Source organism: Phocoena phocoena, chromosome 13 (genome assembly GCF_963924675.1).
Source record: "Phocoena phocoena chromosome 13, mPhoPho1.1, whole genome shotgun sequence".
NCBI lineage: Eukaryota > Metazoa > Chordata > Mammalia > Artiodactyla > Phocoenidae > Phocoena > Phocoena phocoena.
This window is the reverse complement of record NC_089231.1, coordinates 23,647,972-23,672,349: the sequence shown is the minus strand read 5'-3', so window position 1 is coordinate 23,672,349 and position 24,378 is coordinate 23,647,972. Positions and strand designations below refer to the sequence as shown.

Here is a 24,378-nt window from a genome sequence, read left to right as displayed (position 1 = left end):
GTTTTTGCTAGATCTCTTAGGAAAGCAAGAACTGCTAACCCATTGAGGTATAAGTCTGGAGGTACCAGAGGTCACCATAGGGAAAAGGCCGCCTGAGAATGGAACCAACAGGGAGGAACGCATAACTGAGAGATGGAGATGGCTTCCTAATAGTATTCTTGAGTACCTGGGTTCAGCTGTAACTGAACACATACACACACACACACACACACACACACACACACTTTACAGTTTTATACACCATATAAAGTCTTTTTCCTTGCTTAAGTCAGTTTGGATAGAGTTTCTGTCATTGCAACTGAAGAAGTCCTGTCAAGTAAACCAGTCCCAGAAGGAAATAAGAAGTAGGCAGTGATCCAACTGCTCATTTCTGGTTTTTTTCCACATTTCCCCCCTCTCATCTTGTATTCAGTGCCTTTATGCTCTCTTCTTCTTGTTTATTTTCTCATGGGAAGTAGTCTGATAATGTTTGTCCTTGATGCTGCAGGGTGAATTTCTGTTATTATGTTACTTTTCATAGAATGTTGACATTTTAAGCCTTATATTTAGTCCTACAATGAAAGGCTTTGTTCCTGCTAAAAGAATTTAGCTCTAAATAAGTAGGCCTGTTGCAATTAAAAGAGATTTAAGAAATGTATCAACCAAATAACAATGTGCAAATTATTGTTTGGATTCTAATTCAAACAAATCAACACTTACAGAGTGTCTGAATTCACTGATTTGAGGTACGGCTTAGACACTGGAATTTGTAAAAGCTGCCCTGGTGATTCTAATGTGTAGCCAACTTGGAGACCCAGTTTAAGCTCGCGATTTGATCCCCCGAGCGCTTGGCCCTGGCTGAGGGACTGTCAGGATTGGGTGACCGACTGAAATCACCCGTTACGGCACGGAGTAGGAGGGGCATTTGTCCCGGCAGCCTTTCGCGCCCGAGCCAACCCAGCCCCGCCTTTTCCCCGGTCCGGCCCCGCACCACTGCCCCGCCCCTGGCCCCGCTCAGCTGCGGCCCTGGGTAAACCTGGAAACGCAGGAGGCCCCTAAGCAGTGTTCCGCGAGCGCTGATGTGCGCTTGCGCGGTACCAAGACCCAGCGGGCAGTTTGAATTTCGCTCCCGGAGCCGGGTCTCGCCATCCTGGGCTTCCGGTGGAGACTGGAGGGGTCTTCTCGCCTCGCGACCGCGCTGAGTGGGCCCTTTGCTCCTGGGTCCGCATAAGGTTGGAGTCTGGTGTTGAGGATCCCGCCTTCGGAAGCGGGCGGAAGGCATTGCTTGGGCGGGGTGGGGGGCTCGGGGCGGTGCCGCGTAGGGCGGAAGAGAGGGCTTGACTTTGCTTCGCCCGGTTAGCTGGGGTGGATGCTTTAGACCTCACCAACTCTCGGAGTGAATAGCACCTGTTTTCTTTACTCCCTTCCCTCCACCTCCTTACCGACCCCAAATAGTAAAGCCCCAAACCCAACAGCGTGGGAGAAATGCTTACCTGGACCCGTTTCTTTGAACTTAGTGTTTTTCCTTAAAATTCTTGGGTCTTTGAGTTTTCAAAGAAAATACCAATGTTGTTTTTATGTGTAAGTAAAGGCATCTGTCCCCTTAAATCTATGAGGAAATGACACAGGCTTATCCCCTGTACCCTGGTTTGGGATGCATTAACTACAGAAAGTTCTAAGACAAGTCAGTGCTGGACTTTGGACAGAAACTGAATTTTGTGGAATTGAAAGATATTTCTCTTGAGTTTTTGTACTTTCTTTTCAGGGAGATGTGACTTACTGGGTATTTACCATTCTTGAATTTTGAAAGTGAATATAAATTTGTCTGGCTTCCCTTTTTTTATAAATGTATATCTTTTTCTTCAGAGGCTTAAAGGATGGCCTCCTCAGATCTGGAACAATTATGCTCTCATATTAATGAAAAGATTGGCAATATTAAAAAAACTCTGTCATTAAGAAATTGTGGTAAGTAAAACAGATTCTACTGACTTTGTACATACAAAATGCATTATGATTATTGTCCCACTTTGATATCTTATGCCTGGTTAAGTGAATGTATCTTAGAAAGGTAATTTTAAGTTTTGAATGGTGATTCTTAAAACAGTCTGCCCTCAGTATTTTGAATATTGCAGAGGATACTAAAATGTAAGTTACATTGAACAATGAACTAGCTATTAATTATATTTATTTACTTATGTTTTTCTGAGACACACAAGGCAGAATAGTAAGATTTGAGGGTTATTTAATGTTCCTAGTTCTAGAGCTAAGTAGAGATACTAAAAGACAAGGAAAAAACCAGAAGTGGAAAAGATCCACAGAGATAGAAGTAGCCCATAACCCATCTTGCAGACTGCTTTGGAGGAAGCTGATCAATATATATCACTAGGAAACAACTAATTGAAAATGAAGTTAATTTTTTAAACATCCAGAAACTTGTAAATTGTAACCATCTTCCAAGATATTTTGAAGTGCTGAAAGTGGATGATGCAATGGAAGTGCAGAGAAGTAGGAGATCCTTGTGAAGTCTGGAAAAATATTGTTTACAAAAATGATGTACTTTCTAGCCATATGTAGGAAAGCTAAAGATTTATTGATAGGTGGAATTCCATCTGCTGGGGAGATCCTGTTGAACTTTTATTGTAGTTTGTATTATGAATTAATAATTTAAAAAAATTCAAATATGAAATTATACTGTTGGAATGTCCTTTCAAATTATACATGTCCTTCTGAGACTTTGATATTCTCCATCTCTTGTTGGGAACCACTAATAAAGAGCCTCATCCATTTTACAGTTGGTGGCTGACATATTCTGTAGAAAGTTAAAGCTGAAGGGACTGTGGGTTCATATTCTCAAGCCCCCTGGTCTCGCACATGAGGAAACTGAGGCTCAGAAGTCAGGTGACTTGCCCCGGTCCCCCAGCTTATGGACAGTCAGTTGGAACTACAGGTTTTGTGTCCCGATTCCCAGTGTAGTCTTTGCCTACTTCTATGCCACTTTTATTGAATAATCTGAAAAAGGACATTTAGGTTTTTAATAAGTAGTCTTCTTTAGATTCTCTTTCTGAGGGCATGATTACTATTGGAAAAATATAATTTAGAGATCTGTTAACGATCAAACCTTGAATTCAAATGACCCCATCAAAGCATGAAGCCTAGATGAAGCAGTCTGACCTGTTAGATAACTACACACTGGGTAACCATCATTTGTACGTGGGGAGAACAATTTGTCTGTTTGGTTCCATGGCCTATTTAGGAAAGCCTAGTAATTTGTTTGCCACTTTGGCTGCTGTAATTTACTAGATCACTACTATCAAAAGTAGTGAATTTATTTTACTACAAATCAGCAAACAAGGCCCTAAAATTTAGGTGACGAAGTTATTTGAGATACCAGTATATCCAACTAGTTGTTTTACCCCCTGCAATTAATCTCAGCAGAGACATCAATACTCTAATTTACTTGTTAATTTCTTTTAGTTGTTAGGAACCTACTGTCAAATGCAATTTGCATTGCTTTATTAGATTACGTCGATTAATAATAGTTTGCCTTTACTGAGTGCTTTACTAGGTTCCAAGCACAGTGCTCACCCATCTTATATGTACTTTCCTACTTCTCAGTAACCCTGTGAGGGCAGGTACTGGCGTCTCTGACTTCAGGCCTGGAGGCTTTAGCCATTTCACTCTACTGCATCCGTAATCTATAGATGTGGTCACAGGATGTTTTCAGTTATGTGTACTTCATGATTTGGTTGCTAGAAGTGAAGATGGAAAGATTTGATTGTGAGGATAGTTTTCCTTTATGTGCTTTTGATCTGCCCTTAAAAATTCTTTTTTTTACTACTTATTTCTAGGGCGGAGGGGACTCTGGTTTTCCCATCCTCGTATCTAGGAAGCTAGAGAGAGGGATTAGGAGGTGGGGTTGGGAATTTGAGAGCAGGCTACTCTCCGTCGCCTCCCACCCATTCTTGCAGGCCAGTCCAAACATAAGCTTATCTTCCTGGCCAGTGATTAGAATTTTTCAGGTTTACACATTCACTGAAGATATAGCCCATGAAGAGGGATCCTGGCCTCGTTAGGGATTCTCACTTTCAGCATCCCGTGCTTTGAAGTCCCAAAGCCTTGGCTCTTATCCCCATTAAAACCAAATATATTAGGTTGCTGAGAGCGACAGCCTCCTCTCTCCAGCATTCCTCTGTACCTCGTCCCCCGCCCCACCACCATTAGGGCGGCTGCAGCATCAGCTGACACGTACGGCCTGGTCTGTGGTTCGCTCTTGTGGAAGCCCTTGGTGATTTGCCTTTTTCTCATAAGAACTCAACTATGCATGTAAAGGGGTGTGTATTTTATCTAGCATTTCTAGGTGTTTTATTAGTGGAACAGTTCTCCAGAAGCAAAAGATTCAGGGGAAACTGTAATTATCTCTCCCTTCCTTTTTTTTCATATTACTTAGAAATGAGTTCTTAAGATTATCCATAGAGACAGTTCCTAGGGGCTGAAACAATAGTTCTTTCTCAACCCTCAGTGTCTCTTTAAGGGAGAGCTCTGTCCCAAGAGTTCAGTTGGATACATGTATGTTTTTTGCTTTTCTATACATTTTATTTTCCATTTTATCTTTGTTTATTAATAGGGCAAGAACCTACCTTGAAGACTATATTAAATAAAATAGGAGATGAGATCATTGTAGTAAATGAACTTCTAAATAAATTGGAATTGGAAATTCAGTATCAAGAACAAACCAACAGTTCACTCAAGGTAATGGTTTTCTAGTGAAAAAAACAAAATAATAAGGCAATAGATACAGACTCCCTAATCACCAGGGAATTCTTAAGGATTCTTTAAGTTTATAATGTCCTTAGCTTTGTAAGTTATTATTAATGGTAAAGAGTGCCATTTGCATTTTATTTTCCCAGTATAAAGGACTCCAGAGTTCCAGATGTGTTTCTTCCTCCATGCTGGTAGCCAGTCTATTTACTAAAAAGGAATATATCCGAAATAATTCTTTTTTTTTTTTTTTGGCTGTGTTCGGTCTTTGTTGTGGTGTGTGGGCTTTGTCTAGTTGCGGCAAGCGGGGGCTACTCTTCCTTGCAGTGCGCAGGCTTCTCATTGCGGTGGCTTCTCTTGTTGTGGAGCACGGGCTCTAGGCATGCGGGCTTCAGTAGTTGCAGCACGAGCACTCATTAGTTGCGGCACGCAGGTCCTAGAGCATGCGGACTTTAGTAGTTGCGACGCGTGGGCTCAGTAGTTATAGCGCATGGGCTTAGTTGCTCCGTGGCATGTGGGATCTTCCCAGACCAGAAATTGAACCCATGTCCCCTACATTGGCAGGCAGATTCTCAACCACTGCGCCACCAGAGAAGTCTCTCCTAAATAATTCTTGGTAGGTTTAATTTAAATAAATGATCTCCTGGGAGTGTGGTGTAGGAGGAATGCCTGCCCTGGGGTTTGGAGATGTGGATTCTCACCCTGGCTCCCCGAAGCACCTTCTGCCACCCTGAGAAGGTCATTATTCCTCTTGGGGCTTCAGTGTCCTCATTTGAAAAGTAATGGGTCATAGTGAACTATTTCTTGGGTTCCTTCTATTCTGCATTTCTCTATTTCTATAGAATATAGTATAAGGATTCTTAAGCAAAGAAAAACTTGAGCCTCATTCACACACACGTTTTATTCTAAATAAGCCTTCACCTAATCAAAGTGCTAGTGTACTTTCTGATGGGATGGGAAAATATTCAATCTGTACCATAATTACCTCATGCTCTTAGAGCCGTTGATATGGTCAAGGTGGCCTCTCTGGTCCTTTTTAAGTCTTACAATCTTCAATGTCTGTAAAGATTTTTCAGCTCTGGGACTGGGCATGATTGTGCCTATCCTACTATCAGTTGAAATGAAATTAGTATCTCTGAACATCATTCATCTCTTTAAAAGAAAGATGTTATACAAGTTCAAAACAGAAACCAATAATGGTTTCACTTCTACGCTGCCCAAGAATGCCCACGGTTAGGTGTGGGTTTCGAGAATGTTCAGCTCAGGATTAAAGACTATTTGGAATTTTTGTTTACATTATGATTGAAAATCAGATGACGGGAATCCGAAGGTACAGAGTATTTTTCTTATTAAATTTGCGTGAGTTCATAACCTCAAGTTCTAGAGAAAGTTAAATAAAGACAACACAAAATGAAAGTGGTTATGATCAAGTAGGAATTTTCATTAAACTGGAATATATGAAAGCCGTTCCAAGCAGTATCTCATCGTTGCATTCTGGGAATGCATTATCACTCCGGTGCTGGGGAACATTTGCTAAGTCAACAAAAGCACTTTACCAGAATGAGAAACATAAATCTTTCATATACTTTTCAGTTGCTTCCCAAGGTTAAAGTATTTTAGAAAGACATGAATGTCAACCCTGCCTGTTGTAATGTTATTCTAACAATTGTCCTCTGAAAAAATCCAGTAGAGAAAAATAATATATCGCCATCCAAAATCAGCTCGAGAACCAAAGGGCTCTTTTTAAATATTGCTGTATTCAATGCTTTTTCACCGCTCTGCGTTTTGAATACTCAGAATCATTGTGATTGTGGTACATAGTCTTTCATGCTCTTTTTTTGAAAAATTAATTAATTAATTAATTTGGCTGCGCTGGGTCTTAGTTGCAGCCTGCAGGATCTTCGTTGCCTCATGCGGGATCTTTGTTGCGGCATGCGGGCTCTTAGTTGCGGCATGCGGGATCTAGTTCCCTGACCAGGGATCGCATCTGGGCCCCCTACATTGGGAGTGCAGAGTCTTTACCACTGGACCACCAGGGAAGCCCCTTTCACGTTCTATCTAACATGTTAAAGCACACATAGGCAGGACAGATGCTTATTTGTGAGCTTTTTCTTTTCTTATTTTAGGAACTCTTTGAATGTCTTGAAGAAGATTATAAAGATGTGGAACATCTGAAAGAAAACATTCCTCCCCATTTGCCTCAAGTAACAGTAACCCAGAACTTGTAAGTATGTTTATAATTATTTTTACTATCTGGTTTTATCAAACTATTAAAACGAACACTTCAAATCTTTTTGCTTTTCTATATACTTGCAATTTTGTTAGTGATTATCCAGGGTTTTGTTTTGTTTTGTTTTGTTACTTATACAAGAAATAGTCTTTCCCCCATCTTTACCAGTTTTCTTATCCCACAGTCTCTGGGAAATATGTCCCCCCTCTTTCCCAAGGGTAAATCTCCTCTAGACTGTCTTTTTCTACTTTTTCTCATTTCTTTCCCTTAGAGCAGAGTTTGTCAACCTTGGCTCTATTGGCATTTTAGGTCAGATAATTCTTTTTTGTGAAAATAGCATGTTTAGTAGCATCCCTGCCCTCTTCCAACTAAATATCAGTAGCCTCCTGTATCCCCTCCCACCTCCACCCCTCCACCCCTCCACCCAGTTGTGACAATGAAAAATGTTGCCAGACATTGCCATATGTCTTCTGCGGGGCAGAATTTCCCCTGACCCTTGAGAACCACTGCCTTAGGGTAAAACTAAATTTAATGAGCTTCCCACCTTAAAAACAGCTCAAGGAACAAAAACTTAGCTCTGTTTTTACCCTCAAAGTACTGTCCTACCTCTGTCTGTTCACTGCCAGGGTATGTTCGTGCCTGCCCTTTTCCTGAAGCCCCTAAAACCTAGCTTTGGCTGTTAATTACTACCATACTTATGAAAATGATTGCTTGAAGGTCACAAAGAGGTAAAAAATACCTCTTCTGCCCTGATTCTTCTCACATTTTATTTTGCTGCCCATCTTTTTGAAATTCTGTTATTTGTACTGCCACTGTGCTTTCTTAGTTGTCATCCTACATCTTCGACTAGGCTGCCTCCTTTTTCTCTGCCCTCTTTTAAATTACAAGTGTGTCCTAAAGCTCTGTTTTACTCACGCTTAAACTTAACACCATTATTGATGCTCTCAAATGTCCAACTCTGGCCTTGACATGGCATCTAGTTCTGTTTTAATCGCTTGCTGGGAATCTCATGAATGAGCTGTTCTCTCCTCCAGCTTTGTGTGTCTAAGACTAAACTGTCTCCTTGTTACCCACCCATCACCTAGACAGGAACTTGGCATCTTCAACCTGTCTCTCTGTCTCGTAGCCCCAGCCGTCCGTTCGGCCTCTGCGGGATTTTGTCTGTCCCTGCCCTCCCTGTGATTGTCTGGCTCCACGAGATCTTCCGTCATCTTTTGTCTTCATGATTGGGGAGCTCCTGTGTTTTGTCTTTCCAGTATTCCTCCACTCCCATCTCTCCAGTCCTCTGCCCAGAATTGTATTTCTTTTTTTCTTTAACTTTATTGAAGTATAGTTGATTTACAAAATTGTATTTCTAAAGGGGGGCTCCAAGTATGTAAAAACATTCCATGGCTAACTTAACTTTTTAACTTTCGAATGTATCATATATACAGAAAAGTAATTAAAGTAATTAGTGTAAATTAAAGTAATTAGTGTAAATCAAAGAAGCATGATAAACATCAGCGTATCCACCAGTCAGATTAAGAAATAGGACCCTCCAGTACCTACAGCACTTTTTCTATTGCAGACCCTCCCTCTATCAAAGAGGTAATCATCCTGGAGTTTATGATAATCACAGTTTTGCGTATGTGTTTCCACAAACAGCATACTGCTTAAGTTTGAAAACTGAAAGGGAGGCACGAACCTTGCTGTGTAGGAAAAGAGCCATGTTGCTGCAGGAACAGATAAGCTCCACAGAGTCCCTTGTATGTCAGGGTACCTTGGAATTTCACTCCAAGAAGAGAAAATTAGTGGGCAAGGTCATTAATAAATGCTAGGAACAGAGGTCATCATAGGATATCTGCCAGGGTTGTTGGGCTGGACATTGGCTACCCAGCAGGAATATGGCCCGAGGAATAGGAGGAATTTTATTCTAAACTCACTATGGCCTAGCGTCAGCTTTTAGGGCCAGGCCACAGCAGAACCTTTCTATAGGTAGAAATGGTTATTTTCAGTTGATACACACAGCAGGGCCTAAAGATAAGCAAGTACAGGTAAGAATCAGCCAGGCTTACCATGGAGTCTCAGGTTAGGATTCATGTAAGGATCATGCTGCCATAACATCGGGCATCTTCCTCTTGACAACCCACCACGCGGCCGTATCCTCATCACACCACTTCAGTCAGGCCTGATGGCCCTCTGTGTCTGGTACTCAGCTGTCGTCTTGGGATCTCACCTCCCTGTCTTTCCTGGGATTCCCTTCCCTTGCTCCTGGGTTGGATCTTCTCTTTCCTGTACTCCATCTCCATTTATCACTTGACTTGCTGCTGGCAACAGGGCTCCATTCCTTCCTTGGCAGTTAAACAACCTAGAAGATACAGCCTACTTGTAGACTCTATTTGCTTGTGGGTAGGAGCTATATCGGGCTTCTCATTGACTCCAGAAATTGGGCAGGACTGAGCCAAGGGTGATCCATGCTAATTGCTGGCAACTAAAATGAGTCTGTAGCAGGCAGGATTGATATAGTAAGTCCTTACTTACGAACCTTCAAGTTGCAAACTTTCAAAGATGTGAACATGCTTTCGCATGTCCAATCATGTTAGTTAGTTCATGTGTCTGGCGTACATTGCCACATGTGTGCATTGTCACATGCGTGCGTCCTCTACAAGTGGTTGTGCTTTTGTGTACTTTGCTGTACAGTATTGTATAGAGTACAGTAGTACAGTATCTTTATTTCAAGCCCGGGATATCCAGAAACGAGTAAAAGCAGCGGTGATACAGCTGGTACTGCTAAGAAGCGCCAGCTGTTTGTACGACTGTACTTTTCAAGGTACTGTCCTGTAAGATTAAAAATGTGTTCTTTATTTTTTGTGTGTGTTTTTTAGGTATTATTTGTGTGAAAAGTATATAAACCTATTACAGCCCAGTACTACATAGCTGATTGTGTTAGTCGGGTACCTAGGCTAACTTGTTGGACTTAGGAGCAAATTGGACTTACGAACGCACTCTTGAAACGAAACTCATCTGTATGTAGGGGACTACTGTACTAGCAACCAATGGGATAAATTAGAAAGATAGAAATATAAGGTGATCGATGTTTCCATGTCCAGAAATAGGGAAGTCAGGAAGAAAAGCCATTTAGAAGTTAAATTCAACTTTACGCACATTGACTTTGAGGAACCAGTGGGGTAACTGATGAAGATGTTTGGCGCGTGTTCTACTTACACCGTGTTTTGAGTGTGTAAACAACAATTATATTACTGAAGATTTAGGGACTTGCTTTTTTAACATTCTCACTATTCAGGTCTTCATGAGCATTAGGGGTAGGGATAGAAAAAAAAAGGTGGGCTGTAAACTTATAACAAGATGAATCCTGTGTTTGATACTGATCATTTTCAGTTGCAAAACTTTCTGGTATGCTGCAGAATTCTGACGATTACCTGTACATCTGTGCATCTCTATTTTGTAGTGTTAATGGATCAGATCTTGACCCTGAAGAACCCATCAAAGTTGAAGAAGCTGCACCCACAAAGAAGCCCTCCAAAGAACAAAAACATGTTAAAGAAATGCCATTTGTAACTTCTGATGAGTTTAATGGCATTCCTGCGTAAGTATTTAAGATAAATTTTAAGATAAATTCAACTCTTTAATAATCAACATACATGTTGATAAGTATAAGCCTTGATTATATTAATTGTAACATGCTGTGTTCCAACATCGATCTTTTCTAAAATAGTTTTACATTGTACTGTGAAAATGCAGGAAATCTTTTGTTGAAGATGTTTAAAACTATGTTTTTTGGGATTCCCTGGTGGCGCAGTGGTTGAGAGTCTGCCTGCCGATGCAGGGGACACGGATTCGTGCCCCGGTCCGGGAAGATCCCACATGCCGCGGAGCGGCTGGGCCCGTGAGCCATGGCCACTGAGCCTGCGCGTCCGGAGCCTGTGCTCCATAATGGGAGAGGCCACACAGTGAGAGGCCCGCATACCGCAAAAAAAAAACAAAACTATGTTTTTTGTTTAGTTGTAAAACCTTTTCATAGAGAGATCTAGAGATGGATCAATTTGTTGTTGAGTCCTCTCAGGGTCATTTTATGATACAGATTTATCCAGTTACATTTCGGAAGTAGCTTCAGTTTTGCTGCAATTTTAAGGAAAGTGAGTGTGTTGTATAGGTTTGAGAATTAGAACAGAGAGTGCTGTGTTTGTTTGGTTTCCATTTGTCCATTAATTTATGCCACACACTTGTTTGAGTCTGTGCTGAGGAAAAGAATACAGGGTGAATAAAACAAGATGCCCCCCCGAGAGAGGGCTCCTTTGCTCTTCACAGATGACATGGGGAACCAATTATGGAAATCGTGTTTTTAAACTCTCATAATTCCAGGGCTTTACTTAACTTCTGGCTTTATATTATTACATTTCGTTTTACTTTCTTATACAAATAATGCACGTTGTTAGAAAATGTTTGTTGTTAGAAGATAACTCATCTGTAATTCCACCACTCAGACAAGAGAGAGTATTTCCTTCTGTATTTTAACTTCACCTACATAACAAGTTGTTTCTGATTGTCATTACAACAACGTAGTTATTCTGTGAATATAGTTTACTTCCTTTTTTTTATCATGAGCATTTTTCCATCACTAACTATCATGGAAAACTTGGATTTTAATAGTTATATAATATTTTATTGTGTGGCTACTCTATAAGTTATTTAAGCATGACCTTATTAAGTATTTGGGTTGACTGCATTGTTATGAAGAATGGTACAATGAAGTTTCTTTTGGACGAGTCTATTTTATAATTCCTTATTTCCTTGAGATAGTGTCCTAGGAGGAGAATCCCTGGGGCAAAGGGCATGATTATTTTACTTGTCTGAGAGTTGTCCATCTTGATTTTGTTGTTTTTTAATTAATAGACTTTATTTGTTAGAACAGTTTTAGGTTTATAGAAAAATTGAGCAGATAGTACATTGTTCTCATACCTGAAAACAGTTTCCCCTATTACTAACATCTTGCATTAGTGTGGTACATTTGTTACCATTGATAAACCAGTCTAGATACTATTAACTAGATATTAACTAAAGTCTGTAGTTTATATTGGGGTTCACTCTTTGTGTTGTACAGTCTATGGATTTTGACAAATGCGTAATGTCATGTGTCCATCATGATAAGAATAGTTTCACTGCCCTAAAAGTACCCTGTATGCCACCCTTTCATCTCTCCCCGCTGAGCCCCTGTCAGCCACTGATCTTTTTACTGTCTCCATAGTTTCCCTTTTCCTGGGTGTCATATAGTTGGAGTCATACACTGTAGCCTTAGTAATATGCATTTAAGGTTCCCCTCATGTCTTTTCATGGCCTGATAGCTCATTTCTTTTTATCACTGACTAATATTACGTGGTGTAGATGTAGCACAGTTTGTTTATTCACTCATCTGTCGAACAACATTTTGGTTACTTCCAGTTTGGGGCAATTATGACTAAAGCTGCTGTGAACATTCACGTGCAGGTTTTTGTGTGGCCATGTTTTCAGCTCACTTGGGTCAACACCTAGGAGTATGATGGCTGGATCCTATGGTAAAACTGTTCAGCTTTGTAAGAAGCTGTCAAACTGTCTCCCATTGTGGCTGTACCATTTTGTATTCGAGCAGAATGAGAGTTCCTGTTGTTCCCCACACTCGCCTGCATTTAGTTTTGTCAGTTTTTTCTGTTAGCTATTCTAGTAAGTATAATGTACCTGACTGCTTTACTTTTCAGTTTCCTGATGACAGAGGATGTTGACCATCTCTTCATATGCATAGCAGCCACTTGAAAAGTATCTGGCAGTTTCACTGTTCTGAGACTAGGAATGAGGCTGACAATTCTCTTTAGTTTTTTGGTTTGTTTGATTTGGTCACTTGGTCCTTTCCTTAATTGACAGCTTTATTGTCGCTAAAATTCTGTTTGATGCTATTCGGTTTTTTAAATTGTCGTTGTTATTGTTGCTCGTCGGCTGAGCTAAAGGGAAGAACAAATGGCTGTGAGAACATTGGAATAGAAGGGTCTTCAGAAAATGCTTCCTTGAGGGGAGGATATTAGAATAGTCACGGTAGAATATTCATTTTTTTTTTTGCCGTACGCGGGCCTCTCACTGTTGTGGCCTCTCCCGTTGCGGAGCACAGGCTCCGGACGCACAGGCTCAGCGGCCATGGCCCACAGGCCCAGCCACTGTGCGGCACGTGGGATCCTCCTGGACCAGGGCACGAACCCGCGTCCCCTGCATCGGCAGGCAGACTCCCAACCACTGCGCCACCAGGGAAGCCCTAGAGTATTCATTTTTAAACTAAGGAGTTATTTAACGAATGAGAGAAGTTAGAAGATTAGGATAAGGAAGAATGTATTCCAAGCATAGGACTTTATTTATCTTTAAAAAGTTAATACTGAGATGGAATTAAAGTGGAAAACATTGGCACTTGTTTTGAGGAAATTAGGAAATAGTTCACATGATTTAAAGGAATTGCATTGCGTTGTGCTGCGGCATCAACTGTGGAAATTGTGGTTAGAAAAATGAGTGGTGAAAATGAATCTAGAAAGGAAGGGAATAATGAAAATGAATGGGTTTTGGTCAATATGAACATTTTCCTTTAAACATATTTATATATTATTTTATCTTAAGGAAGTTTCGATTAGAAAACTGCCCCTTTGAATAGAGGCAAAGGACAGAGTTTAACATAATGAATCCATGATTTGTTGAAGGGAAAAATTGAAGCAGGTCATGAAAATTTTGTTTTTGGTCTGTACAGACCACTCAGAATCAAGGGTCTCCTATTCTTATATTCTAAGACCCTGGTGGTTGGGAGGGCGGGCAGGAGGGAGATTGGATTGGAAGAGTGGGCTTTAGAGTGGAAGAGACAATGCTTAAGGGCATTTGAGTTCAGAATGAATAGTGAGCTGTCCGTCGAGGCTGCCTGTAGTCCTCTGCCGGCCAGCTGTGTAGCTTAACTTCCGGCCCTTTTGTCCCTTTGCAGCCCCTGTACCATCAGTTCTTCTTCGTCTCAATCAGCATGGTCATCTTTGTTGTCACATTTGTCATCCTTCATCTTCTCTTCCCTCTCTTCCTCCTCCTTTTTCCTTTTTCTCTCTGAACAGATCCATTTTTGCAGGAAACTAGAGTGGTATGAGTTATATAATTTATTAATATTAAAATTTTTCTTTCCCTTGCTCACAAACGTTTAAAAATATGTAAATAAACTTCTATTTGCAATTAATCAGTCCATTTGAATCAGAGTTTGAAAGCCTATTTTAAATTGTAATGTTAATTCTGTAGGTGGAGAATAGGAATTTATGTATCCAGACATAACTAGGGAAGATAAGCACTAATATATTGTGGTCTCTAATTTTTCAAAAGTTGAGATGTGTCTGGTTTATTTGGAAGTTGGTATAAAATTTTTTATATAGAGTACTAATAGCTTTGCTACTGTATAAAGTCATCATATGTAAATGTTTTGCAAAGAAAACAGTTGTGTATGATGATTCTTTAGAAAAATTAATCATTTTCTTTTTTACAGGTACATGAAATCACGCTTAACCTATTGTCAAATTAATGATGTTATTAAAGAAATCAACAAGGCAGTAGTTAGTAAATATAAGATCTTACATCAACCAAAAAAGTCTATGAGTTCTGTGGCCAGAAATCTCTATCACAGATTTATTGATGAAGAAACGAAGGAAACCAAAGGTAAAATGAGGGTATATATATATGTGTACATGTCAACTGTTTGGAATGCAACTAAACATGAGAAACAAGATTAATTCCAGAAACTTCTAACTCTAGAGAGGTAGTTCTCAATCAGGGGCAGTTTTCCCACCAGGGAACATTTGGCCACCTCTGGAGACATTTTTGGTTGTTATAGCTGGGGTTGGAGGTGCTACTGGCATCTAGTGAGCAGAAACCAGAGATGCTGCTAAAGTACCCTATAATGCGCAAGACAGCCCTGACAAAATGAATTATCAGCCTAAAATGTCTGTAGTGCCGAGGCTGAGAAATACGGCGTTAGAGCCTATTACGGAATGATATCCAGTATTTTCAGAATTAGAATAGTAATGATAACAGTTGTTCATGCTTATACTATAGCACTTACTAGGTGCCAGATAGTGTACTAAGGGCTTTAGTCCTCACAGCACCCTTATGAGTTGTGTACTATTATTATTCCTGTTTTTCAGAGTAGGTAAAGAAGGCTTAAGTTACTTGCCCAAGGTCATTCAGTTAAGTGATAAAACTGCTGTGGGTTTCATTCTCTTAACCACTACCGTATGGCGTCTTGAAAAGTGAATTGTTCAGAAGATACCAGCAGATAGCCAGTGATATAATAAGCAGGGCTACGTTTCTGAAATGCTACAGTAAACATTATGCAACTTCAGTTTAAAGAATAATTATTTTAGCAAGAATACCAGTTCTCACTGTGCTTGGATAATGATAGGAAAAAGTGATTAATGCCATTCATAGTCATAATGTAATACATTAAAGACTCATCTTGAAAGTTGTCCTAGTAAAAATTAGCATTAATATCTTTCTTTTCAGGCCATTATTTTGTAGTGGAAGCTGACATAAAGGAGTTCACAGCTTTGAAAGTTGACAAGAGATTTCACGTGATACTGAATATTTTACGACACTGCCGGAGGCTATCAGAGGTCCGAGGGGGAGGACTTACCCGATATGTTATAACATGAGCTTTTGAACCAGCCAACAGTAGGGTATAGAGGCTATTCCTATAGTTTCCTTGTATGTAATTTCTTTATATATAATTTCTTTAGCCGTTTCATTTTCTTTGTTTCTTGTAAAAATAAAACTTAAAAATAAATAAAGCATGTATATTTTAAAATCTACTTCCTTGCAGTAAATATTTAATCACCTACCATGTGAGCCTCTGTTCTAGGCATAAAAATGTTCATATTTAGTTTTTGTGCTTAGTGACAGCGCTGCTGACCCCAGTAAGATGGTTGCAAATGTGATAATAAAAGTCAAAGTTCAAGAAGATAAGATCAAGGATATCCAGGCTCTTTGGAATTAAAGGTCATGAGTGTCTAAATTCCACTAATGATATTTCAGTCTATAGGCAAAAGTTGGGTTTGGAGGCAGCCCATCCACGTGGTTATTCTGCTTTCCCATGTGTGGTTAAGGAACAGCTTCCCTGAAATGCATTCAGTGTAAGTCAGTCTGTAAACATTGGCCTGTAATGAAATGGTAATAAAAGTATTTTGAGATGAAAAAGATGATAAAATAAGACGTGTAAGGTCATGGAAAATGAGTGGTTGGATTGTAAGAATTTAATGGAGTTTCTCTTGCGCACTTAGGGAGGTTGTTAGTCTATCTATGTCTTAGTGAGCGTTCTCCAGAGAAACAGAACCAAAAGGCTATCTATCTATCTATCTCTATCTCTATATCTATCATCTATCTATCTTTCTATCTATCTATCATCTATTGACTCTCTCTTCTATATCTATCTATCTATCTCTCCTATCTCCCCAATCTATCTCTCTATCCATTCTATCTATCTATCTACCTTTCTATCTACCTATCTATCTATGGAGATTCATTATGAGGGATTGGCACATGTGATCATGGAGGCTGAGAGGCCCTCAGGTCTGCTGTCCACAAGCTTATGGATTATGGAGGCCCAGGAAAGCTGGTGGTGTGATTCAGTCTGAGTGTGAAGGCCTGAGAACCAGGGGAGCCAGGCCAGAGCAGATGAGACGAGATGTTACAGCTGAGCAGTGAGGCAGGAAAAAAGAGCAAATTCCTCCTTCCTTCCTCCACCTTTTGTTCTGTTCACGTCGTGGATGGACGGGAGGATGCCCACCCACACAGGGGAGGGTAGTCTGTTTCACTGAGTCCACTGATTCCAATGCTTATGATTTGGTTTAGCTGTATCATCTGGTTTGTAGGAAACACAAGGAATAGAGAAAAAAGTTAAATGTTATCACGAAGAAGCAATCAGACAAATCCAGATATGACATAAGTAAGGTGGTGTCTTAAACACAAGTCAGTAACAGAAAAGAATAAAGGGCTCTTGTTCTAGATAAAAAGATGAAGAGCTTAGTGAAATATAAACCGTGAACCTTGATTCCATTTGAAAAAAAGATTGAGGGACAATTATAGAAATTTTAATATAGGTTGTGTATTAGATGCTGTGAGAGAACTAGTATCCGTTTTCTTGGTTATGATAATAGTCATGGTTATGAAGGAGAGTATCCTTATTTTCTGCAGGTGCATCTGAGGTATTTATTTAGGGATAAAACAATATGCTTTAAAGTGGCTAAGTAATATAACTGGATACATACATACACACATAGAGCGGATATGGTCAAGTGTTAATTGTTTGATCTAGCTGACGGTTAGAACAGCGTTCGTTGTATTATTCTCTCTAATTTTATGTGTTAACATTTTTTTCCTAATAAAATTTAGAATACTTGTGAAACAAATGTACTGAGTAGATATTTACATTTCATGAAAACACAGATCAGAGCTTGCGGGCTGGTGACCTGAAGCTGGGAAGGAAGGATTGTGAGCCATCAGTCATGAGCTCATGTGCCCCTTCGGGCACTTGTGAACTTCGAGTTCCTGTATCCATGCTTCCCAGCACTGCTCACTGAGCCCAGGCTGGGTGTTTGAACTTGATGCGTTAGATGAAATTTCTTGAATTATGCTGGATGTAAATATGATTATGTTTACACACAAAGCAATGCATTGGGCATCTAACTTCTGCACTGGGTAATAATGATACACGGTGTACAAAGCTTGATATCTGGGCAATGTGTCACTTTTAGTGAACCATGTTTTCAAATAAGCTTAGGCAGGACATATGCTCTACTGGTGATGAACACGGACAGATGTTCATTTCTAATGCAGGTTTAACTCGATGAACCTACTTGCCTGTCTTTTTAACAACTGTAGTGCAATTTCAGACTCATATTTTAAATTCAGGATCAATGCAGCAACTCACAAAGCTCAAGTAATTAAAATTCCCTTCCTCTGATGGGTCAACATGACAAATGTGGACACTTCTAATTACAAAAGTTTTCTTGGCAGAGTGATTGTGAGCTGTGCCTCAGCTGTATACTAAAAATTACAACTCTGATCCTTAATCGTGACTCAGAAATCAGATTATTTCTTGGGGATACTCTCTTTAACTTTACCAAATAATTCAGCAACATGGTGCATCAAAAAGAAAACTTAAGCCTCAGAAACCTGGTTTTAGTCCTACCTCTGCCATTTGCTCTCTCTTGGTTCTACCTTCAAAAATTTGACCCCTTCTCAGGGACTTCCCTGGTAGTGCAGTGGTTAAGAATCTGCCTGCCAATGCAGGGGACACGGGTTTGAGCCCTAGTCCGGGAAGATCCCACACGCTGCGGAGCAGCTAAGCCCGTGCGCCGCAACTACTGAGCCTGCACTCTAGAGCCTGCGAGCCACAACTACTGAGCCTGCATACCACAACTAACTGAAGTCTGCATGCCTAGAGCCCATGCTCTGCAACAAGAGAAGCCACTGCAATGAGAAGCCCGCGCGCAGCAACGAAGACCCAATGCAGCCATAAATAAATAAATAAATAAATGATATAACCATTCTTCAAAAAAAAAAAAAATTGACCCCGTCTCACAAGCTACCACCCTGGTTCCAAACATCTCCCCTGGATTAATTCAAAGCTTCCTAACTGGTCTCTGTGTCAATTCTTGCCCTACTGCTGTCTATTCTCCACATGAACCAAAGTTAGATTAGGTCATTCCGCTACTCAGAAACCTTAAGTAGCTCCCCATTTCTTACAGAGTGAAGGCTGAATCCTCACAAAAGCCCATGAGGCCCTTCGTGGGTCCCTCGTCAGCACAGTGGCACCGTCTCCTACTTGTCCATTTCCCAACTCTGTTCCAGCCACTCTGGCCGCCATGCTCTTTCTGGAACAGGCCCAGCATGAGTCTCCCCAGACCTTTGCACTGGCTGTTGCCTCTGCCCGGAAAGTTCCTCATCCTTCACCCATGTGACCCTCCCCCTTACCTCTTTTATATCTGCTCAAATGTCATTTGATCCCTTAGGGCTTCTTGGACTACCTTACATTTATATTTACATCTCCCTCTGCAACATTTTCCCTCCTTCCCTGCTTTATTTTCCTTCCTAGCACGAATGTCTATCTCACGGTTTATATATTTTACCAATTTATTTGTCTTTCTCTTCCCACTAGAATATAAACTACAGACACTAGGAGTTTTTGTCCCTTTTATTCACTGTGGTGTCCTCAGCCACTTTCACAGGGCTTTCCAGTAGAGGGCGCTAAATAAACATTTCCTGAACACACTAACTGGCACAGTTTGTGGCCATGGGCAAGTGATTTCATCTTTCCAGGCTCCAGTTTTCTCCTGTATATATTGAGATGGTTGAACAAAAATTTCTCTCAGGACCTTCTAGTTTTAATATTCTATGGTTCTAATATTCCCAGTTACTTCCGGGAAATACACTTATGATGAAATCCTTCTCTCTGACAGGATTATAAAAAATTGTAAAAAAAAAAAATTCTGCTGATAAGTACATGGAACGCTCATCTTTTACCCAAAGAATATGGAAAGTATTAAGCTTCAAGAAATGCTGAAATTCTAAGTTACTAGTTAAATAATAAAAAGAAGCTTCCATTGACTAAGGAAATTTATTAAAATTTTTTCGGCCAACATCTTTAGTTTTCTAATTAATTTTGCTTATTAGAAATAGTTTTAAGATTTCACAATTTATAAATGTCACGCTTGATCATAATGGAAACTTCTGTGGTATGTTGAATAGACCTATATGTTATAGAACGCAGTTTTGCTTCATAATATTAAAATTTTTTTTAAAGTTTTCTCCCTTTTTAATTTTTTTTTTGGCCATACCACGTGACTTGTGGGATCTTATTTCCCCAACCAGGGATGGAACCCAGGCCAACTGCAGTGGAAGTGCAGAGTCCTAACCACTGGACCACCAGGGAATTCCCAAATGATTTCTTTTATGAAACATTCCAGCTCCTAATAAATGATTGCCATTGTTCCATAAATATATCTATTAATACAAGTGGCATAAAAGAAGTGTCACTCAAGATATTGAGGACTCTTCCTGGATATATTTCAAACAGTATTACTCAAACTGGTTCCAAGACTATATGCATGATTAGAAAGTAGAAATAATTTAATATAGTATCAGTTGGCGTTTGTTCAAGTTAAGTCTCTAAGGAACACACACGAGAAATATTTATCAGAAATTATGGTATGGGCTCCCCTGGTGGCGCAGCGGTTGGGGATCCACCTGCCAATGCAGGGGTCACGGGTTCGAGCTCTGATCCGGGAAGATCCCACATGCCGTGGAGCAACTAAGACCGTGCGCCACAACTACTGAGCCTGCTAGAGTCTGCGAGACACAACTACTGAAGCCTGTGTGCCGTGCCTAGAGTCTGTGCTCTGCAACAAGAGAAGCCCGAGCACAGCAATGGAGAGTGGCGGTTGCTCGCCACAACTAAAGAAAGCCTGCACTCAGCAACAAAGACCCAATGCAACCAAAAATAAAATAAATTTATTTAAAAAAGGAAATTATGGTATTTAGCAAGTTGTACCTCAAATTCTTTATTGTGAGCACCCTTTTGCTCTGCTGTATTAAAAAGTAGTAAATTAGGTGGTTAGGAGGCTACATCATTTCTTTAAAATTGAGATTAAATTCACCTACAGTAAAATGCACAGATCTTAAGGATACGGATCAGTATTGACCATTGCATATACCCATATAAACTACACCTGTATCATTTTTTGTTTTTTTCTTAAACTTTTTATTTTGAGATAATTATAGGATCACATGCAGTTGTAATAAATAATACAGAGAGAGCCCTGTACCGTATACTTTTTACCTCATCTTGTACAATTTTTGTACAATATCAGAACCAGGATATTGACAGTGATACAGTGGAGACACAGAACATTTTCATTACCACAAGGAATCCTCACGCTGCCCCTTCATAGCCACACCCACTCCCCTCCCACCATCACCTCCTCCTTAGCCCCTGACAACCACTCATCTGTTCTCCATTTTTTGTAATTTTGTCACTTCAAGAATGTTATATAAATGAAATGATACAGTATGAAACTGTTTGAGACTGGCTGTTTTCACTCAGTATAATTCTCTGGAGATTCATCCAGGTGGTTGCACATATCAACAGTTTCCCTGGTTAAGAATCTACCTGCCAACGCAGGGGACACAGGTTCGATCCCTGGTCCAGGAAGATCCCACATGCCACGGAGCAACTAAGCCACAGTAGTTGTGAGCCACAACTACTGAGCCTGCGTTCTAGAGACCATGCGCCACAACTACTGAGCCCATGTGCTGCAACGATTGAAGCCCACGTGCCTAGAGCCTGTGCTCTGCAACAAGAGAAGCCACCACAATGAGAAGCTCGCGCACTGCAACGAAGAGTAGATCCCACTCGCTGCAACTAGAGAAAGCCCGCATGCAGCAACAAAGACCCAACACAGCCAAAAACAAAAAAAATAAGTTAAAAAAAAACCAAACAGCTGTTCCTTGTTATTGCTGAGTAGTGCTCCCCGGTGTGGATGTACCATAGTTAGCTTAATCGTTCCACCTGTAGAAGTATAGCTGCCTTGTTTCCACTTCATAGTTCTCATGAATTCAGCTGCTACAAACATTCACGTACAGGTTATTGTGGGAACGTAAACCCTCATTTTTCTGGGACTGCAATTCCCAGGAGTTCAATTGCTGGATCCCGTGGTAGCTGCATGCTTAGTTTCTTTTTTTTTTGCGGTACGCGGGCCTCTCACTGTTGTGACCTCTCCCATTGCAGAGCACAGGCTCTGGACGCGCAGGCTCAGCGGCCATTGCTCACGGGCCTAGCCGCTCCACGGCATGTGGGATCTTCCCGGACCAGGTCACGAACCCGTGTCCCCTGAATTGGCAGGCGGACTGTCAACCACTGCGCCACCAGGGAAGCCCATGCTTAGTTTCTTAGTTTAGTTTTTTTTTTTTAACTGACAAATTGTCTCCCAACGTGGCTGTATTGTTTTAAATTTCCCTCTGAGCACTGCTTTCACTGCATCCCACAAATATTGGTAAGTTGTATTTTTATTCCTTCAAAATCTTTAAAAGTTCATCAGAATTTCTCTTGAGACTCCTTTTTTACCCAGGTGTTATTTAGAAGTGTGTTGTTTAATTTCCAAATATTTTGTGATTTTCCAGCTATCTTTCTGTTATTGATTTTTAGTTTAATCCATGTTAGTCTGAGGACATACTTTGTATGATTTCTCGTTTACAAATTTGTTAAGGTGTTATTTATGGCCAGGGATGTGGTCTGTCCTGGTGACTATTCCATGTGAGCTTGAGAAGAACGTGTAGTCTGCTGTTGTTGGAGGAAGTATTTTATAAATGTCAATTAAATCCAGTTGATTGATGGTGCTGTTCAACTCAACTGTGTCCTTACTGATTTTCTGCCTGCTGCATCTGTTGATTACTGAGAGAGGGATGTTGGAAGTCTCCAACTATAATAATGGCTTTGTCTATTTCTCCTTGCAGTTCTTTTTGCCTCATGTATTTTGCTGCTCTGTTGTTGGGTGTATACACATTAAGGATTGTTATATCGTCTTGGAGAACTGGCCCCTTAATCATTAATGCCTATCTTTTTTTTTTTTTTTTTTTTTGCGGTACGCGGGCCTCTCACTGTTGTGGCCTCTCCCGTTGCGGAGCACAGGCTCCGGACGCGCAGGCTCAGCGGCCATGGCTCACGGGCTCAGCCGCTCCGCAGCACCCGGGACCCTCCCGGACGGGGGCACGAACCCGTGTCCCCTGCATCGGCAGGCGGACTCTCAACCACTGCGCCACCAGGGAAGCCCATTAATGCCCATCTTTATCTCTAGTAATTTTCCTTATTCTGAGGTTGGCTTCGTCTGAAATTAATATAACTACCCCACCTTGGCTTTGATTATTATTAGCAAGGCATCTCTCTTTCTACTCCTTTACTTTTATCTGTCTTTATAATAAAGTGGGTTTTCTGTAGACAACATATAGTTGAGTCTTGATTTTTTATCTACTCTGTCAGTCTCTATCTTTTAATTGGTATATTTAGACAATTCACATTTAAAGTGATTGTTGATATATTTGGATTAACATCTGCCGTACTTGTTACTGTTTTCTATTTGCTACATTTGTCTTTCATTTAAAAGAAAATCTCTTTTTTCCTGCCTTATCTGGTTTTGAGTGTTTCATATGATTCAATTTTCTCTTCTCTCTTAGCTTGTAAATTATACTTCTTAAAAATTTTTTTTTTAGCAATTGCCCTAGAATTTGTTAACATACATTTGCAACTAATTGAAGTCCACTTTCAAATAACATTATAACAGGTAGTGCACGTAGCTTATAAGAGAATATTTCCAATTGCTCCCTCCCATCCCTTATAACATTGGTGTCATTCATTTCACTTATCCATAAGCTATAATCACCCAATACATTGTTATTTTTTTTAACATCTTTATTGGAGTATAATTGCTTTACAATGGTGTGTTAGTTTCTGCTGTATAACAATGTGAATCAGCTATACATATACATATATCCCCATATCTCCTCCCTCTTGCACTCCCTCCCACCCTCCCTATCCCACCCCTCTAGGTGGACACAAAGCACCGAGCTGATCTCCCTGTGCTATGCAACTGCTTCCCACTAGCTATCTATTTTACATTTGGTAGTGTATATATGTCCATGTCACTCTCTCACTTCACCCCAGCTTACCCTTCCCCCTCCCTGTGTCCTCAAGTCCATTCTCTACGTCTGTGTCTTTATTCCTGTCCTGCCTCTAGGTTCTGAAGAACTTTTTTTTTAAGATTCCATATATATGTGTTAGCATACGGTATTTGTTTTTCTCTTTCTGACTTACTTCACTCTGTATGACAGACTCTAGGTCCATCCACCTCATTACAAATAACTCAATTTCATTCCTTTTTATGGCTGAGTAATATTCCATTGTATATATGTGCCACATCTTCTTTATCCATTCTTCTGTCGATGGACACTTAGGTTGCTTCCATATCCTGGCTATTGTAAATAGTACTACAATGAACATTGTGGTACATGACTCTTTTTTTTTTTTTTCCTGCGGCACGCGGGCCTCTCACTGCTGTGGTCTCTCCCGTTGCGGAGCACGGGCTCCGGACACGCAGGCTCAGCGGCCATGGCTCACGGGCCCAGCCGCTCCGCGGCACGTGGGATCTTCCCAGACCGGGGCACGAACCCGTGACTCCTGCATCGGCAGGCGGACTCTCAACCACAGCGCCACCAGGGAAGCCCCTACATGACTCTTTTTGAATTATGGTTGAATTATGGTTTTGAATTATGGTTTTCTCAGGGTATACACCCAGTAGTGGAATTGCTGGGTCATATAGTAGCTCTATTTT

General features: G+C 40.5%; 1 protein-coding gene across 1 annotated transcript; it reads left to right on the top strand.

The window, feature by feature from the left end:
- Positions 1 to 1,154: 1,154 nt before the first annotated feature.
- Positions 1,155 to 15,805, top strand: SKA1 (spindle and kinetochore associated complex subunit 1). The gene is made up of 7 exons (XM_065890428.1): positions 1,155 to 1,334; positions 1,846 to 1,944; positions 4,604 to 4,728; positions 6,864 to 6,961; positions 10,416 to 10,553; positions 14,490 to 14,659; positions 15,503 to 15,805. Exons 2-7 carry the CDS (start codon positions 1,857 to 1,859, stop codon positions 15,649 to 15,651), a joined length of 768 nt encoding a protein of 255 aa, XP_065746500.1. The 5' UTR covers positions 1,155 to 1,334; positions 1,846 to 1,856; the 3' UTR covers positions 15,652 to 15,805.
- Positions 15,806 to 24,378: the final 8,573 nt, after the last annotated feature.

Bases quoted from the DNA above. Each gene is read 5' to 3' on its own strand.
- SKA1 (XM_065890428.1), top strand. From the start codon at position 1,857: ATGGCCTCCTCAGATCTGGAACAATTATGCTCTCATATTAATGAAAAG. The intron at 1,945-4,603 runs GTAAGTAAAACA...GTTTATTAATAG, and splicing joins TCTGTCATTAAGAAATTGTG to GGCAAGAACCTACCTTGAAG. The intron at 10,554-14,489 runs GTAAGTATTTAA...TCTTTTTTACAG, and splicing joins GAGTTTAATGGCATTCCTGC to GTACATGAAATCACGCTTAA.